The sequence below is a fragment of the Lynx canadensis genome, chromosome A1 (assembly GCF_007474595.2).
Source record: "Lynx canadensis isolate LIC74 chromosome A1, mLynCan4.pri.v2, whole genome shotgun sequence".
NCBI classification, from domain to species: domain Eukaryota; kingdom Metazoa; phylum Chordata; class Mammalia; order Carnivora; family Felidae; genus Lynx; species Lynx canadensis.
In genome coordinates, this window is record NC_044303.2 from 108,643,087 (window position 1) to 108,660,693 (window position 17,607).

Below are 17,607 nucleotides of genomic sequence, written 5' to 3' on the forward strand. Positions count from 1 at the left end.
TACTACATAATGACTGGAAGAGGTTTTTATATTAAGAATGTCTGCCACTGCATGGTAGAGCTGGGAAAACTTGTTTTCAGCTTCCCTCATATTTCAGTATTTTATATATAGTAAATATACATTGATTTGGTAATGAGAAAAATGCCTCTTTCTTAGAAAGTGAGGAGAAAAAGAAAAGACACTCCATGATATAGTTCAGAAGAATAAGACTGTATTGTTTTTTAAGTACTATCCTCATGATTTATGTATTAAAAACTCCTACATGGTTTTCCATATAGGTACATGAGAAATCATTCTCATGTTAAACGTAATGTTGATAAATTATAAGCACACAGTAATTAAAACCATCAAATATAAACCTTAAACATGAATACAGAAAAATGAATGACAGAAGATTCAATCTCTTAATTCTGAGATTAAGTTTAGTATTTTAGTTTTCACTTCCTCATTAAATTTTCTGTAATCTGGGGCACCTGGATGGCTCAGTTCGTTAAGCATCCAACTCTTGATTTCAGCTCTCAGGTCATAGTCTCTGGGTTTGTGGGACTGAGCCCCATGTCAGGCTCTGCAATGACAGCTCAGGGACTCTCTCTCTCTCTGCCCCTCCCCCTCTTGCACATGCTCTCTCTCTCTCTCAAAATAAATAAACTTAAAAAACTTATACTGTAATCTGCTTTGATAATAAAATATCTTCTATAACTAAATGAAAATATAAGAAGAAAAGACTATAAACTATAACTACATGAAAATATAAGGAGAGGGCAGAAGACAGAAAGCTTACTTTTTACACCACAGTGGAATGACTCCAAGAGCAACAGAAGTACGACCGCTAATAATAAAAGTCTTGCAAGCTTTGTTTTTGTAATGCCAATTTGCTGTTTTATTTGCATTAACTTCGTACATCTGTTTTAGAGATGGTATGTTTCAGGGATGGTGTTTTGTCTGTGTGTGTGTGTGTGTGTGTGTGTGTGTGTGTATTCTTTTTTAAAGTTTATTCATTTTGAGAAAGAGAGAGAGCACACATGTGCAGAGTGAAGGGCACAGAGAGAGAGAGGGAGAGAGAGAATCCTAAACAGGCTCTGCACTGTCAGCACAGAACCTGACACAGGGCTTGAACTCATAAACCATGAGACCATGACCTGAACAGAAATCAAGAGTTGGAGGCTTAACTAACTGAGCCACCCAGGTGACCCAGTGTTTTGTATATATTAAGCACAGAAGCTTAAAAGCATTACTAAAGGCAGATCAGGACTGACTTCTAGCTCTGCCATTCCCTATCTAATGTAACTCTCTGTGCTATGTCTGAAATATACGAATGATAAAAATAAGTATCATAAAATTATTACCATAAAATTAGGTGAGGTATTACATTTAAGTCCCTCGCACATATTAAGGCTACAATAAAAACTGCTTATTACTATTAATATTCCTTCTCTTCCTAAGGTAAAACCCTTAAAACGGAAATGTTTTGTTTTCAATAGGAGACAGTCACCCCTTCCAAAGCGAGGCTTCCAGAGACAATATCAAAGTACACAGTGTGTGTTAATGGGTACAGATGAAGGGAAAAAAGAGACTGAATAACTAAGATAAGACATAAAGACAAGAGGACACAGTGCATTAGAAGGATCCACATTGGATTTCCTAACCAAGTATTTCAACAAATGTTTACTACATACTACATCAGCAGCAGGAGGACAGAAGTGAAACAAAAAACCCCAAAAACCAGAAATGGAGGCTGTACTCTGAAGGACAAACACCACTAACTGATATAAATTGTTTCCTGTAAAGCATTAAATTACTTTTTATTATCTTTCTCAGGCATGTATTTTTTTATGTATTATACTACACTTATTCATATACTTCCCTAACTTGAGAGTGAGTAAATAACTTGAGATCAGAAGCTATTTCTTTTTCATCTATATATCCCATGGACTATTCGCACCATGTTCAGAACATAGTATGTCAATAAACATTTATCTGATTGGTGTTAAAGGTTTGAGCAAGATGGCTTTTAAATATAAAGAACATGAGTTTTGGGGTACCTGGGTGGCTCAGTTCGTTGGGTGTCTGACTCTTGATTTCAGCTCAGGTCATGATCTCACAATTTGTGGGAGCAAGCCCCATGTTGGGCTCTGAGCTAACAGTGCAGAGCCTGCTTGGGATTCTCTCTCTCCTCTGTCCCCCCCTCGCTTACACACACACACACACACTCTCTCTCTCTCTCTCTCTCTCAAAATAAATAAATTAATTAAAAAAAACAAGTCTTGATAAGTTTTCTTTCAAACTTTGTTTTTATCTAGATTTTTCATAATTTCCCTACTATATAATAAAACACCAAAGTTTACAACTTTAGATAATTTACTACCAACACAACAGGTTTAAACCTTTCTGGCTAATAATTAAAGGACTGCTTGCTCACTGAGCCATATTTTCTCACTCATGATTTCCCCGTTGACTTTCTCTATTCCTTGTTGCTGTTGTTCTCAAAGGGGAAAGGGGGAAGGTTTTGTTAAAAAAATTTATTAGAGTGATACATGGGATTAAAGAAAGAAACAGAAAATTCAACAAAGGTGGAGACTTCAATACTCCATGCTCACTAAACAATGGAACAACTAGACAAAATCAACAAGGACGTAGAAACCTAAATAAGCCATCAACCAACTTGACTGGACATCTATAGTACACTGTGCCCAACAACAGCTGACTGTTTTTTTTCAACTACACATGGAACAGGATACACCACATGCTGGGCCATAAAACAAGACTCAATAAATTTAAAAGGACTAAAATCATACAACGTTTGTTCTCTGACCACAATGGAACTAATTTAGGAATCAAGAAAAGGAAATTTAAGAATTCTACAAATATATGGGGATTAAAAACATACTTCTACATAACCCCTGGGTCAAAGAAACGGGAAGACAAATTTGAAAATATTTTGAAGTGAATGAAAACAAAAACAACATGTCAAAATCTATGAACTTTGGGTAAAGTAGTGTTCAGAGGACAATTTAGAGCTAAATGCATACATTTGAAAAGAAAGAATGCTTCAAATTAATAACCTAAGCTTCCACCTTAACAAAAAAGAGCAAACTAAATTCACAGCAAGCAGAGGGAAGCAATAATAAAGATTAGGATAGGAAACAATGAAACAAAAGACAGAAAAAGAGAGAAAACTCAGTGAAAACAAAAGTTGAACAAAATTAACACACAAGGATAAGGAATCAGCAAACTTTTTCTATAAAGAACAAGACAAAATATTTTAGGCTTTAAGGACTATAAGCTCTCTGTTTCAATGACTCAACTCTGCTGGTGAAGCAAGAAAACAGTCACAGAATATATAAATGGGTGTGGTCATGTTCCAATGTAACAAGCCTATTGTCCCATGGGCCACAGCCTATTCATCTTTGATACATAAGGGCCCAAAATAACTATTAGGAAGTCAAGCCATGAATGAACTCTTCTTTGGAATATTCCACTTTTAGGAGGGGGAAAAAAGGAAAAACACAGATTGTAAGAATCAGGAATGAAAGAAGGGGGATATGAACCATCTTATCCCAACTAATAAATCAGATCACTTAAATGTAAATAATTCCTAGAAAGACAAAAATTATCAAAATTGACTCAGGAAGAAATAGAAAATTGGAATAGATCTGGAACAAGAAGTTGAATCAGTAATTTAAAAATTCTTATTTTACAAAGTCCAGGTCCAAATTACTTCACAGGTGAATTCTATCAAACATTTGGAGAAAAAAATAATACCAATTCTCCAGAAACTCTTCCAGGAAACAGAGAAAGGAATATGTCCCACCTCATTCCATAAGGCAAGTATTATTCTGATATTAAAGCTACGCAAATATATCACAACAAAACTACAGACTAATATCCCTCATGAATACAGATTCCAAAATCCATAACAAAATATTAGCAAATCATATCCAGTAATATATAAAAGAACTATATGGGATTTTTTTCCCAGGAATACAAGAGTTGGTTAACATCTAAAAATCAATCAATGTAATCTATCACATTAACAGTTTAAAGAAGAAAACCAAATGATCATTTAAAGGTGGGGGGGATGAAAAAACTAGGAATAGGAGGAAACTTTTTCCATCTGATAAAGGGCATCTATAAGAATCCTACAGCTAACATCATACTAAACAATGAAAGACTTGATGTTTTCCCCTAATATCAGGAAAAAGACAAGTCTGTCCACTATCAGCACTTCTTTGCAACTCTAGTGAAGGTTCTAGGCTGTAAAATCAGGCAAGAAAGACAGTGTATCCACACGGGAAAGGAAAATGTAAAACTGTCTATTCATTGATGACATGAACCTATATGTAGAAAAACCTAAGGAATCCAGACACAAAACTTTAGTAACTAATAAATGAGTTCAGCAGGGCAGATGAATGTAAGATCAATATACAAAAATCAAATGTACTTCTATATACAAGCAGTGAACAATCTGAAAATGAAATTAAGAAAATAACTGCATTCACATTTAAGCATTTACAATTTTTTTGATACCATAAATGATCTGATGATGAACATCCATGAATATATATAATACTCTCCGTATTTCACATTTCTGTTTGCATAGATTCCTGAAACTCTCTACTTGCTTTCAGGGTGACAGGCACAAACATGCAGGTGCAAAAGTGACAGATTCAGAGTACAGTGACTGGTACATAGTAAAGTATGACCAAAAATATAAGATAATTTGGGGTTCTGTCAGTAAACAAAGTTCATTCTAAATACATTCAAGAGCAGGGAAGGTAACTCACCTGCACAGCATGAGACAAATCTGACACCAGACACTGACGGAGCCTCTCATCACTACCAATTCCTTGAAGAACAAAGTCAGGCACATAAGATGAGCAGTAGCCACCCAACAAGGACCTCCCAAAGTTGGCAATGTTGGGCTGAACAGCACTCACTTCAATTAACTTTGACCTGGAAGAAAAGTCCCAAAAGAAGGCATATCTAATTAGTAACAAACATATTGTATCAATAAAAAACTTCTTGGACTCTACTACTCCATATTTCTAGTACCATCATTTTCTATAAAATACAGAGTAAAATCATCGTTAAGTAAAAACTGGCCTAAGTGATCTATCAGATCACAAAGTACTCCTTCCTATCAAGAAAAGAGGGTAGATGAACAGCTATGTAAGGAGGTAAGTATAAAACTTTCTTAACAGTCATCAGGAATGCTGTCCCTTTGGTATGTAATACATTCTTAATACAATCAGAAAATGAAAACCATCATTCAAAACAAAGTAGTTAAATACATCACAAACCCAAAGCTTGGAATATAACATTTCTCAAATACAAATCTACTCCTTGTATATTTGACTGAGAGTATCATTCCCTGTTTTTCCTTTTAGTCTTGGCCAAATTTATTTCCAATAGCCATTTCCCACCTTCTCCGTGATTACCTCTCTCTAGTTGCTGGGCTCAGCATATATTTGGGGGCATAATTCATTCTTTAATGGCTTGAAAACTCCTAAGCAGTAAAGAATTTCCCACACACAAATATACTTGTCTTTAAAGCCTTCATTGAGCCTTTCTGGGGTGCCTGGAGGGCTTAGCCTTTAATCTTTCCTATGAGTAAGAGCACATGATAATAAAAGAAAATCTGTCCAGGACAATGATCTCTTCTTTTATATTAAAGACCAACTAAACAAAAGAATGGTACATATTTAGAGGGAGTCTATTATAGGTTAAAACTTCTTACTCACCCAGGAAAAGGTATCTCATCTTCTTCTGCCCAATCTTCTTGCTCTCCTCCATAATAACTGCTTACTTGTCTAGTCATATCATGACCTGCATCTTCACTTTCACTATCCCCAAGGGCACTATCTGAACTTTCATTCCTTGGAATGTCCCATTCAGTTCCTATAGCAATTTTTTTCTCTGAAGTCTCTTTATCCCCATGGGGGACAAGAATGGAGAGTTTATCTCTTTGGTCCTGCTGAGGAAAGCAGGTTTTACATGAATCTTGGTGAACTGTTTCTACACATTTACAAAATTCACTGTTCTGTTTGCTATTTGTAGTACACAATCCTTTTGAAAATTCTAACATACAGCAGTGTTCTTTACTGTCTGTACTTGTTTTAACTGCAATAATATCATCAATAGTCCTAGTTTCAATTGAATCATCATTAAAATATTCATCAAATAAGCTCATGCTTTCTAGGTCTGAATGATTCCAACAGGGAAGTTCACAGGGCTCTCCAGAAACTACGTTTGGTATAGGAGACTCTCCGGATTGGTCCTTAGTTGTTTGTTTAGTTTCTTGATGCTGCTGATCAACAACAGCCTCTCCTTCTTCCTTCAGTGGCTTGGTGTGGTGCCTGGTAATCTGATCCACCACTGCCTGACTCCTGAGTTCAGTATCTGAGTCAGGTGACATAGAATCTCCAATTAAGAAAGTAACCTTCGTCTGGGATGCTTCACAAGAAAATGCAGCAGTCACAAGCTTATCTGGAGGTTTTTTTTCCACAACCATTCCCGTGGATCTCAACACTTTGCCTGTGTGATTACCTGAACCCAGCAATTCCTCATTATGCCATGTTTCCTCTGCTGGCTCTGAGCCTGATTTTGACAAGGCACATTTGTCTACTGGAGCAGATCCTGTGCAAACACTGGTCTCCAACTTGGTGTCAAGGCAAGTTCTTAATTTATCTCTGAACTGTTTAACATCAACAGCATTTTCTTCTTGGCAGTCAGAGGGAGAAATCATACGGCACTCATCTGAAATTCCTAGTAGCTCCTTAGAGCTGTTTTGAATCTCTTCTGTCTCTTGTTGTGAAACATTCTCCATATTTTGTCCCAGGAGTGGACGACTGCAATATTTACAGTTACAATTAGGAGTCCTTGTTTCTTCTGGGTCTTTAAAGAGCAAACTGCTTTTGTTTCTGTGCATTGTGATAAGCACATACTCAGATTCTTCTATTTCACCTTTCTCCAAAGTGGTAGTAATTACAGTGCCTGGCATAACGATGGCTTCATCTTCTCCATTTTCTAAAAGATGGGTTTCTTGAAGTTCAGAGCATCTTATAAAATAAGTAAGAAAATAAAGCAGCCTCTGGACCATGTCTTGTCGTTTGCCAACCACTACAGTCCTTGCCAACCGTACAGGAGAGCCAATAGCGCCATACAAGTCCCCTGAAATGGAAAAAACAGTTAATGGACACATCGTCTATTCATGTAGCTAACTAAGCAGGCTATTTTCAATGATCAGAAAGCTAATCTTATTGTATGAGGGCTAGCTCAGGTTTTATTCTTAGTTCTTTCATACGTGAGCGACTATTCAGGAGGATATGATAAGATGAATGAATCTCTTTGTTAGCCAAAGAGAAAGGTGAACAGAGAGGTTTTCCAGATTCCTCCTTAGGCAGCTACTGGTTCTGAAACTTCAACCAAAGAGTCCATTGTGACACTCACATTTATCAAGAATATTCTCGGTGCCAGTCCTCACACAGAGCACTTCAGTGGGATAGAGAAGCTCTACCTAAGGACTATGTGCAAAAGGATTCTATAGCTGCACTCAAAGCAGAGAAGAAAAAGCAAAACCTCCACTGGGGGGCAAGGAGAAAAGGAAGCAATGGTAGAATGGAGCAGAACTGGAGTAGTCACATCACATATCTGATCTTTCTTGATTTAAATCACATCCGTGAACAGTAACTTTTATTGCCCTACCGAGGACCCAAAACTAGCTTTTTAAAAGCCCATTTCCCCTTCCATTTCCTAAAGGGTTGAGTACTCAGAAAAGGCCAGAAAGGACCAGAAGAGTGAGACCTAACTAACCTAAGAGGAAAAGAAAGGGCAACACATTTAGCCATGTAGTTCATTTTCACTTTTACATCCATGTGAAACATAAACAGCCATTACATAAAAAAGGGGAGGAGGGGAACCTAAGAGTCATCAATATAAATTTCTGTATTTATGCTATAGCTCAAATTAGAAGACACAGTTGCCAAAGTACACTTAAAAATGGAGAATACAGTCATTAATTTAAATTTAATTCAATTTTAGCATGTTGTTTGCATATACACTTTAAAACTTAACCTCTACATTGTTTAAACATAAACAGGTCTCAAATAAATATATGCTATAAACAATATAATGACAATTCTTCCCCTCTGGTTAATACACTGGCTCTAATGCCATCATGCCACTATTCAAAACTACTCCTAAGGTTCCCACAAATTACCAAATAAACTGAACTGTTCTGGCATGGCAAATGAGACTTTCATGACTGGTTCTACTTTACTTTTCTAGGTTTATTTTCTTATAGTTACCCTTTTTCATCATTATTCACACAAAGTCCCACTTAAAGCAAACTACATAAAATGAAACACTCATTCTACTCAGCACTTTTAACATGAAGACCCCTTTTCCTCATGCTATGTATTTACCATTTCCCCTGTTATCTCTGCCACTCCAAAGCTTTCCACCCAAGCATCCTCTCTTGGGCAAAAGTAAACTTCCATAACTGAACTCTCACTCAACTTTTCATTTCTCTTACAGTTCCTCTTTGAATTATCCCCGTATTTGTTGACGGTAATTTGTCATTGTTATTATTATTGTTCTATTTATTACCTTCAGTAATAAACTATCCACTTCTTGATACCAAGAACTACATTTCACCTTTTATACCCCCCAATATTCTTTGCACAGGACCTTACATATATCATGCACTCAATAAGTGATTGTAGAATTGAAAATAAATTTGATATGTCCAAATAAAAAAATACCACTGAATACTTGATTTGAAAAAAGTTAATATCCATATAATGGAATACTACCTAGCATAACAAAGGGATTGACTATGAATATATACAACATAGGTGAATCTCAAAGTAATTATGTTGAATGAAAAAAGTCAGACAGAAAAAAAACCATGTACTGTATGATTCCATTTATATCTAGAATTGCAAAGTAATCTATGGTGACAGAAAGCAGATCAACAGCTGCCTGGGTATGGAAAGGAAGGTGAGTAGGGAGAGTAGGTAGGGAAAGGAGGGAGAGATTACATGAGGAAACTTTTGGAAGTGATGGGTATGTTTATCATCCTCATTTTGGTAATGGTTTCAGAGGCATTCATATTTTGACATATATATCAAAACTTACAAAATTGTGTGTTTTATACATGTGTTGGCTGTATGTCAATTATTCCACGATTAACTAGATGAAAGTAAAGGAAGAAGGAAGAGAGGGAAGAAAGAGAAAAGAAGGGAAGTTACATGAATAAGTTACATGACCACCTGCCTGACAAGCTCACTCATCAACACAACCTAAGGGAAGTTTCTACCAAGTCATCAAAATGTTCTCATTGGACTCCTCCCCCATGCCCTAACAGCAATAGAGTAAGAGCAGGAGTAACAGCAGCCACATTTACCTCACACTGTTCTAAGCACTTTACACATATTATTTTATTTAATTTCCACATCTTTATGAAGTATGTACTATCTATTATTATTATCCCCAATTTGTAAACAAAGAGACTACAATCCAAATGTGGTCTGCCTAACTCACAGCCTGTCCTTTTTTAAAAAAATTTTTTAAACATTTATTCATTTTTGACTGACAGAGCATAAGTAGGGGAGGGGAAGAAAGAGAGGAAGACATAAAATCCAAAACAGGCTCCAGGCTCTGAGCTGTCAGCACAGGGCCTGACACAGGGCTCAAACTCCCGGACCGCGAAATCATGACCTGAGCTGAAGTCAGATGCTTAACCAACTGAGCCACCCTCAGCCTGCCCTCACAGCCTGCACTTTTAAGCATCATGCTACAATGCCTGCGTAGTGACCGTCAACTAATCAACTATCCCCTCTCTCCTCATTCATTTTTTTAACAGGGCCTTGCACTAATGGAAACATTTTCCAAAATTACTCAACAAAAAAACAAAAGTGGAAAACAGGAACCTCAAGGATTGCCTCTCAGTTAACCAGATTTAGTCTAGCTATCACAAGTGACTGTGATCCATGCTTCCCAGGAAAAGTATGTAATGTAAAACACCCTCAAGACCCTGAAGTTACTAGTAAACCAGTCTTCATCCTGCTTCTTCTCTTGTTCCCTAAGTTCTATATCTATATCTCTATATCTCTAAGGAACAGATACCACTTAATATGGGGATAAGACATGAAAGGACAAGTAAAGAAGTGCTTTCGAATGGAGGAGGTAAAAGAGAACATCTTATTTCTTTATTTTTGTTTTTGCTATAAAGTAACTCCAGACAGTTACACAAAAATCTAAGTATTATGCATAATGTAAGGGTTTTCAAACATACCTAGTTGTGCCCAAAGTGGGTTATATGGATGAGTCTTTGCCAACATGTCCACACTCTGAGAGGAATGTTTTTCTAAAAATATTTTTATAGGTGGTTGTCCATTTGGCATGACTGTTGGAACCCAGGCAAGATGATTGGTCAGAACTGCAGTAATGAGTGCTGGCAAGAATCTGAAAACAAAAACACAGCTATCATATTCCAAATTGCCTTCATTAGACCTAACGTAAAATGCAGCAAGAGAATAAAGTAAAGAGACTGTATATTCTCATGTAGCCAAACAGCATTAAAAAAGGAGAGGAAAGAAGAAAAGAAAAAGAAAAGATATATCACCTGGATGAAAATAAATATTAACAAGGTTTTTGGTTGGGTAGGGGTTAAAAAAAATCCTTGAAATAAAAGCAATATTCACACAGGGCTATTTCTGATCATAATTACAAAACAAAACTACCATTTTATTTGAAAAACTAGTTCCTGCAAAATTAATGAATCAACCAACAAGTCTATATATTTCCATATTACTGAATAGGAAAATGAAGGAACATTTTAAGCAAACTTTGTCTACCATCTAAAAGAATAAAACATCTAAATTATTCATCTGGATTCTAGGAAATCTGATGTAATGGTTACAAGAAAAAAGTATGATAAAAGATCACATTAAATATGTATCACTGGAATCCTGGCACTGCGTTTGTTTTTGTTTTGTTTTGGGTTTTTTTTGTTTGTTTCTTTGTTTTACTTATTTTCTATAGAATGAAACTGTAAGTGGATATGACTCACCAAAAAATGGGAAGCCGCAGAGAATTGTTAAATTGTCAGGAACTTTAAGTCCTTAAGTTAACACATAATTAAAGATCTTTTTACAGTTTTTCATTCATAATATTCTGTGGACTTCTATATCTTATCTCTTTTTTTAATATTTAAAAAATGTTTATTTTTCAGAAAGAAAGCACAAGCGGGGGAGGGGCAGCGAGAGGGGGAGACAGAGGATCTGAAGCAGGCTCCAAGGTGACAGCAGCCCCATGTGGGGCTCAAACTCACAAACCATGAGATCACGACCTGAGCTAAAGTCGGACGCTTAACCAACTGAGCCATGCAGGGCACTCCATATCCTATCTCTTAACTATCTTTTGGAATTCAGTTTTGGTTATTAATAATATGAAATAATTCCAAGGATAACAGTTAATTATTTCACTTTTGTAACTGAGTTTGATCAAAATATAGATAATCACGTTACAGTAAATAATAACTAAGATAGATATACAAAAAGAAAAAGAGAAAGCCATACTGATTTTTGGAAGCATTTTCCATTAGAAATGTGAACTCCTTCATGAAACGATGGCAAAGCTGGTTCTTTTCTGGAGTCCCCGACATCATTGTAAGCCAGACAGGCTCTCCAATTCGTGGCATTGTATAAAGATTACAAATTGTTGTTCTAAAAAGAGGAAAACACATTATGAAATTCATAGTTCCCAGAACTACATACTCTTAAAGTTTATATTGTCAGGTTGGGCCTCACAGGTAGATTATAAAAACTTTCAAAAGGACAAAATCAATCAAGTCATTCCTTCTTTGTCACCAGCATAGTAACACAGGAATGCTCTGCACATGAACTCAATATATGATGGTTCTGATGCAGTCTCTGCCCCTGATGACTGTGTGCTCTTGGGTAAATTACTTCCCTACTTTAGGCATCAGTTTCTGCCACCCATAAAAATGAAAGTATAGAACCAGATAATTTTTAAAGCCCTTCCAGTTCTTTGTTTGTAAGGTATATGCCATACTTAAATATAATGCAAATAATCAACAACCTAGAGGAGAAAAATATTCTGTATTGGATAATAGCTTATCCATACACCCACTCAAAACAATAGTTTATTGGCATCATTTTGTTGCCTATGCTGAGACTCTTTAGTAAAGTTCTAAGGACACTATATCTGCACTCTGTATTTTATGACTCTCAATCTTCTGATGTTTTTCCTTGAATCAACAGAAGAAAGCATTATTGCACAATTATGATGACGCTTTTCTGGCTCTCTCTTGCATTTACTTAGACAACAGCTAGACCCATGAATTACACTCTCTCCTTAAGGCTTCAAGGACACCTTTAAAATATTAATCATTTTACTTCCACATTAATATCTATTCAGCCAAGTCCTATACACTCAGATTAAGCAAATGCTACAAAGCTGAGGCTTAAGAAACTAGTTGATCTTTTGGAAGATACAGAACTGTGTCCTACTTTCTACTCTCTAGAACAGTGCTATGTGATAGAACCTTTTTTTCCACAGTGATGGGAATGTTCTGTATCTGTGCTGTCCAAGATGGCACCCACTAGTCATATGTGATTACTTAACACTTAAAACGTGGTCAGTATGACTAATTGATTTTAACTTTAATTTTATTTAAATTAAGTACCAAAAAACAATTCAAGTATCCACATGTGGCTAATGGCTACTATATTAGAAAGTACAACTCTAGAAAGTTATCTAAGATCTCCATAGGTCTAATACCTACTTCAGCATAATTCTTTTTTTTTTCATTTTTTTAATGTTTATTTTTGAGAGAGCGCACACAAGAGAGTGGGGGAGGGGCAGAGAGAGAAGGAGACATAGAACTCAAAGCAGGTTCCAGGCTCCACAGTGTCAGCACAGAGCCCCAACGCAGGTCTCGAACTCACAAACGGTGAGATCATGACCTGAGCTGAAGTCAGACGCTAAACCTACTGAGCCACCCAAGCACCCCAAGCATAATTCTCTAACACCTAGAACCCAAAAAAAGGAAAAGAATTATCTTGCCTGTATAAATTTTACTGAATCTTGACCCAGCATGAACACAATATATTACAATGGATAAAAGTGACAAACACAGGTCACATTAATGAGTTCTTGGTAGGGCATAATATCATGGCTGAGAACTTGAAAATAAACAAATGGAAAAGAATTAAAGGCATTTTACAGAGAAAAATATGATTCAAATATAAACTAGGAATAGCTGAAAATGTTTATTTTTAAAGCCTATTAAGGATGTCCAGGTAAGATGGAAAAGTGAGCACCAATGTTTATCCCGTTCAGTTCTGAGGTCCCAAATGAACACCCGTTAAGGATCCGAAGGCAGATTAAAAAAAATCTTTTTAAGTGTTTATTTATTTTTGAGAGAGTGACAAGAGTATGAAGCAAGGGAGGGGCAGAGAAAGACAGAAACACAGAATCTGAAGCAGGCTCCAGGCTCTGAGCTGTCAGCACAGAGCCTGACACAGGGCTTGAGCTCCCAGACTGCAAGATCATGACCTGAGCTGAAGTCAGAAGCTTAACTGACTGAGCCACCCAGGTGCCCCAACAGATAAATTACTATAGCAAATAAAAATGGGGAATAATCGGACTTAAAATTTAAATTATACGTGTAATAAAATTCTAGAACATAAAACACAGAAAGGAATGTTAAGTGAAGTGTTAAGGTAGATGATGATATGGGTTACAGTGCTCACAGAAGGGGACACATACATAGCTAATCTCCTCCAATGAAACAAGAAGAGGCTCGAGACTGACAAATGCCTGGTAAAGTTAGGACAGGAGTTATAGAGGACTGTAAACAGGGAGACTAATTCAAGGTCCATAAATGGCTGATGACCCCTTTCTGCACCCCCTATTTTTCCACAGAATGACTAGAGACTAGAAGAACAGATGTAGCAACTGACTAGCCCAGAGAAATAACGTTGCTCAAAGCCTTACCGATATTCAAAGATTTCACAGTATGTAAATAGATACACAATGAATCTTGTGATATTAAAATTTAATGGGAAGAAGGGACAGCAATTAGGAGAAAAAAATGTCTTATATATGCTCCTTCAGGAAGTGATAATAAAAACAGGTTCAGAACCACCACCTTAAAGTAAAGTTCTCCAGTTTGTGCCTAATTATGTACAGAACTCCCAACCTGTATTTTAGTGCTTCACTCTCAGCTGTGGAAGGGCGACCCAAATCCTGATATAGAGGGAGAGCCTCCAAGGAGAGAGGGACACAACCAGAAAAACAGAAACACACACTCACTCACACAAAATGACCCCAGAGGAAATAGAAAATGATACATTCAAAAAAAGGAAAACATGAAAAAGACATAAAAGGTCAGTTCAGGAATGCCAGTTACTAACAAAAAGAATTCAAGACAGAGAAGACAGAGGAAAATAAATAATCAAAGAAAGTAGAAAATTTACCAGAACTCAAGCTAGTGCTAGAGCTATACTGAAGCTGAAGGGCCAACAGGCAGGTATAAACTCATGGCAGGAATTAGAAATGCTCCAAAATTGATAAATCAAGAAATATCTACAGTAAGTATACTGTTTAGTAATGTGGAGGTAAATAAAAGAAATAGGTCAGAGTGTTCTTGAGAAGTAAGAATGGGGATGGGAAAGAGAGGATATGGTTCATTTCTTTTTCATTATTAGGTTTCTCAGCATATTTTGTGTCTTTAACCATGTGAATGTACTTTCTGATGAAAAGAAATACTGTATAAATGAATGAATGAGCTGATCGATTCATTTTCCATGAGTTTCTTAACCATATTAGAGACTACTACAAGTCCATGTGTCATGGGGCAGAGCCAGATCACTAACCTTGGTATAGTGGTCCACTGAGGGCATTAGCTTTAATGTTTTGATGCTTAAGACTAGGTACTACAACCTCAGAGTGTATCAAATGCAAACAAGGCAAAGAAATTAATTATGCAATGGAGCTTCTCATTATACACAACTCTATGTTGTTATTAGCAATCTAGAAATAATAGTACTTTCTTCTCCTCTCCCCTAATGATTATGCCCTAATTTTCAGTGGTAAGAAAGGTAAGAATTTTTAGTTACCTGACCCCTTATTTTTCCTGACTGTCCCTAAAGAATGAAAGACTACCTTAGGTGGAAGTAAACTGTGGGCCTGATTTAGTTTTCTTTGATATGCACAAAGTCTAAGTGAGAGTCCAAGAACCTCAACTTTGCCAAATCGCTCTGCTAACTAAACATGCTTCTTGTCTGTCTAGGTATCATGGCTTCTGCATGCATGTGAATCATTTCCTTCCTCTTCCCAACTACCCCAAATTCATTAATCATCTGGTCTCAAATAATCACATACTTTAAAAACTACCTATTAATTTTTAATAATCATTTAATTTAAAAATTAAGACAGATTCTCATTATTTGCAGCAATGTTCTGTAAAGCCGATGCAAACAATGAATTAGTGAACAATGAATCACTTTACCTAGGGAAAATACATAGTTAGGTTCCTGTGAGTCTCTCATCACATTTTTGTCAGCCCTTCAATACATAACCTTGTTTTATGTGGGTTTCTGTTTACAGATACCTTATTTAATATACTATTGATTCATTTACATTGAATTCACAGCCAACAGCACTGTAACTCAGGTATTCAGGAAGGTTACATGTATTTTGTCTGTAAGGCACATCACTGCCTTCTTACACTTAGGAACATTAGACAGCATTTCAGCAGTACACTCGAGGGTGATTTTTTTTTTTTTTACGTTTATTTTCAAGAGATAGAATGTGAGCAGGAGAGGGGCAGTTAGAGAGGGAGACACAGAATCCAAAGCAGGCTCCAAGCTCTGAGCTGTCAGCACAGAGCCTGACGTGGGGCTCAAACCCACAAACAGTGAGAACATGACCTGAGCCAAAGTTGGAAGCTTAACCGACCGAGCCACCCAGGAACCCCGAGGGTGATTTTTAATAGCAAAATCACTAACAAGAAGCACAAAATGAAAAAAAAAAAAGTGCCTTTAAATAGATGCAAAAAGGATACTTGTTTATAGAATGAGAGCTGAAACAAGAAGGCAGAGTAATGCCTTGTTCAACCTCATCTAGGAATGTATCAGACTACTCTATTTTTTTTCACTGTTCTGCACATGTTACAAATGATCATTAAAACACTGAGTATATTTTGAGGTCATAAATAAATTTCAGCAAGTAGGTGAATTCACAAATGTACAATCTGTATGTAACAAGGATTAAATGTATATATTAAAGTACTAATGATAGACCTAACAAAAATTACAACAGTTTATAAAGTATTTTTAAGATTCTGTAAGAATGCTTAACTGACTTACAGAGACTTTCATATCTGTACAGTGACTGAAGTAAAATAATCAAACTAATACAAAAGGAAAGGTATACAGTCACGACCTACATTTTCAATGGTTATATAAGTCATACATACTGTAAATTCTAGGCAATATTAAAATTCTAAGACTAGGCCTTTCATACTACCCAATAATATAGCAATTAACTCACAGGTATTTAAAATTGTTTTGAATAAAAATTTTTATAACCAAAGAGCAAGATCAGTATTCTACTAGGAATGAATCTTATGACAATATTACTATTCTGGTAACCTCTGGATAATGGCAGAGTTTCCTCAGACCTAAAATAGGGACTCTTGGCCTTTTTCCACAAAGCTTGTGACTGCAGAGAAAAAACTATCAATTCAATAATGTAAGAAACAGTTTCTAGTGCAAGGGCAAAGATTCACACTGCCTTGTAATAGTTAAAATGTGAAACTCAAAAAGAATATTACAGGATTCGTTTAGGCAAATAAGCAAAAGTTCTGTTCAAACATATATTTTTAATAATTCCAGTCTAAAGTCAACAGAACAACTCAACTGAAACAAAAATTTTTAAAAATTATTAACAAAATACCCAGTCATTAAGAGCACCTTTCTTTTACTTTAAAGGTATAGTATCCACTTCAGGAAAAGCAGAACTCTTAAGAATCTTTGAGTGAACTTTCAAGCAAATTACAGATTAAATTTAGAAACTGAGAAGATTATAACTTTTCATATTTCTTGAAAACCACTTATATTCATGACAAAGGCATATTTTACAGATTTCTCATAGAGAAATCACTCTAGAATTTCTTTGAGCTTTGCAGTTAGAGTAAAATTCTTCAGCTCTGTAAACAGAGATGACCAGAGCTACAAGGGAATGTGTGAAGAGCTAAGCTGTCATAAACCAGGAGAAATGTATAAATAACCATGGTACTCAGCTGATAATATTTCAGGTTACAATGTTCAACATGTCTTGGTTTCAATAAAACAAAAGAACTTCTCCCATAGCACACATAATCTCTCTCAAGAATTTCCAAGGCCAGAAAGTCATTATTTCAAAATAATATTCTCAAATGTGGAGTATGACATCCTTTCTCAGAACTGTACAGCTGCAGTTGCTGTATGGTTGTACAATGAAGGCTTGCAAATATACCTAACATTGTAGTAGTACAGATTTGGTAATTTTTTTTCCCTGAAAACAGTTTAACCT

General features: G+C 36.1%; 1 protein-coding gene across 2 annotated transcripts in view; it reads right to left on the reverse strand.

Moving 5' to 3' along the window:
* The window catches only part of FNIP1 (folliculin interacting protein 1), a 149,697-nt gene that overhangs the window by 18,088 nt on the left and 114,002 nt on the right, over positions 1-17,607 (reverse strand). For both annotated transcript variants that reach the window (XM_030317559.2, XM_030317550.2), the window contains 4 exons: positions 11,583-11,729; positions 10,298-10,467; positions 5,742-7,170; positions 4,785-4,953 (listed from right to left, as the gene is read on the reverse strand). In XM_030317559.2, coding sequence (XP_030173419.1) covers positions 4,785-4,953; positions 5,742-7,170; positions 10,298-10,467; positions 11,583-11,729 — 1,915 coding nt within the window. The remainder of the gene's footprint in view (positions 1-4,784; positions 4,954-5,741; positions 7,171-10,297; positions 10,468-11,582; positions 11,730-17,607) is intronic.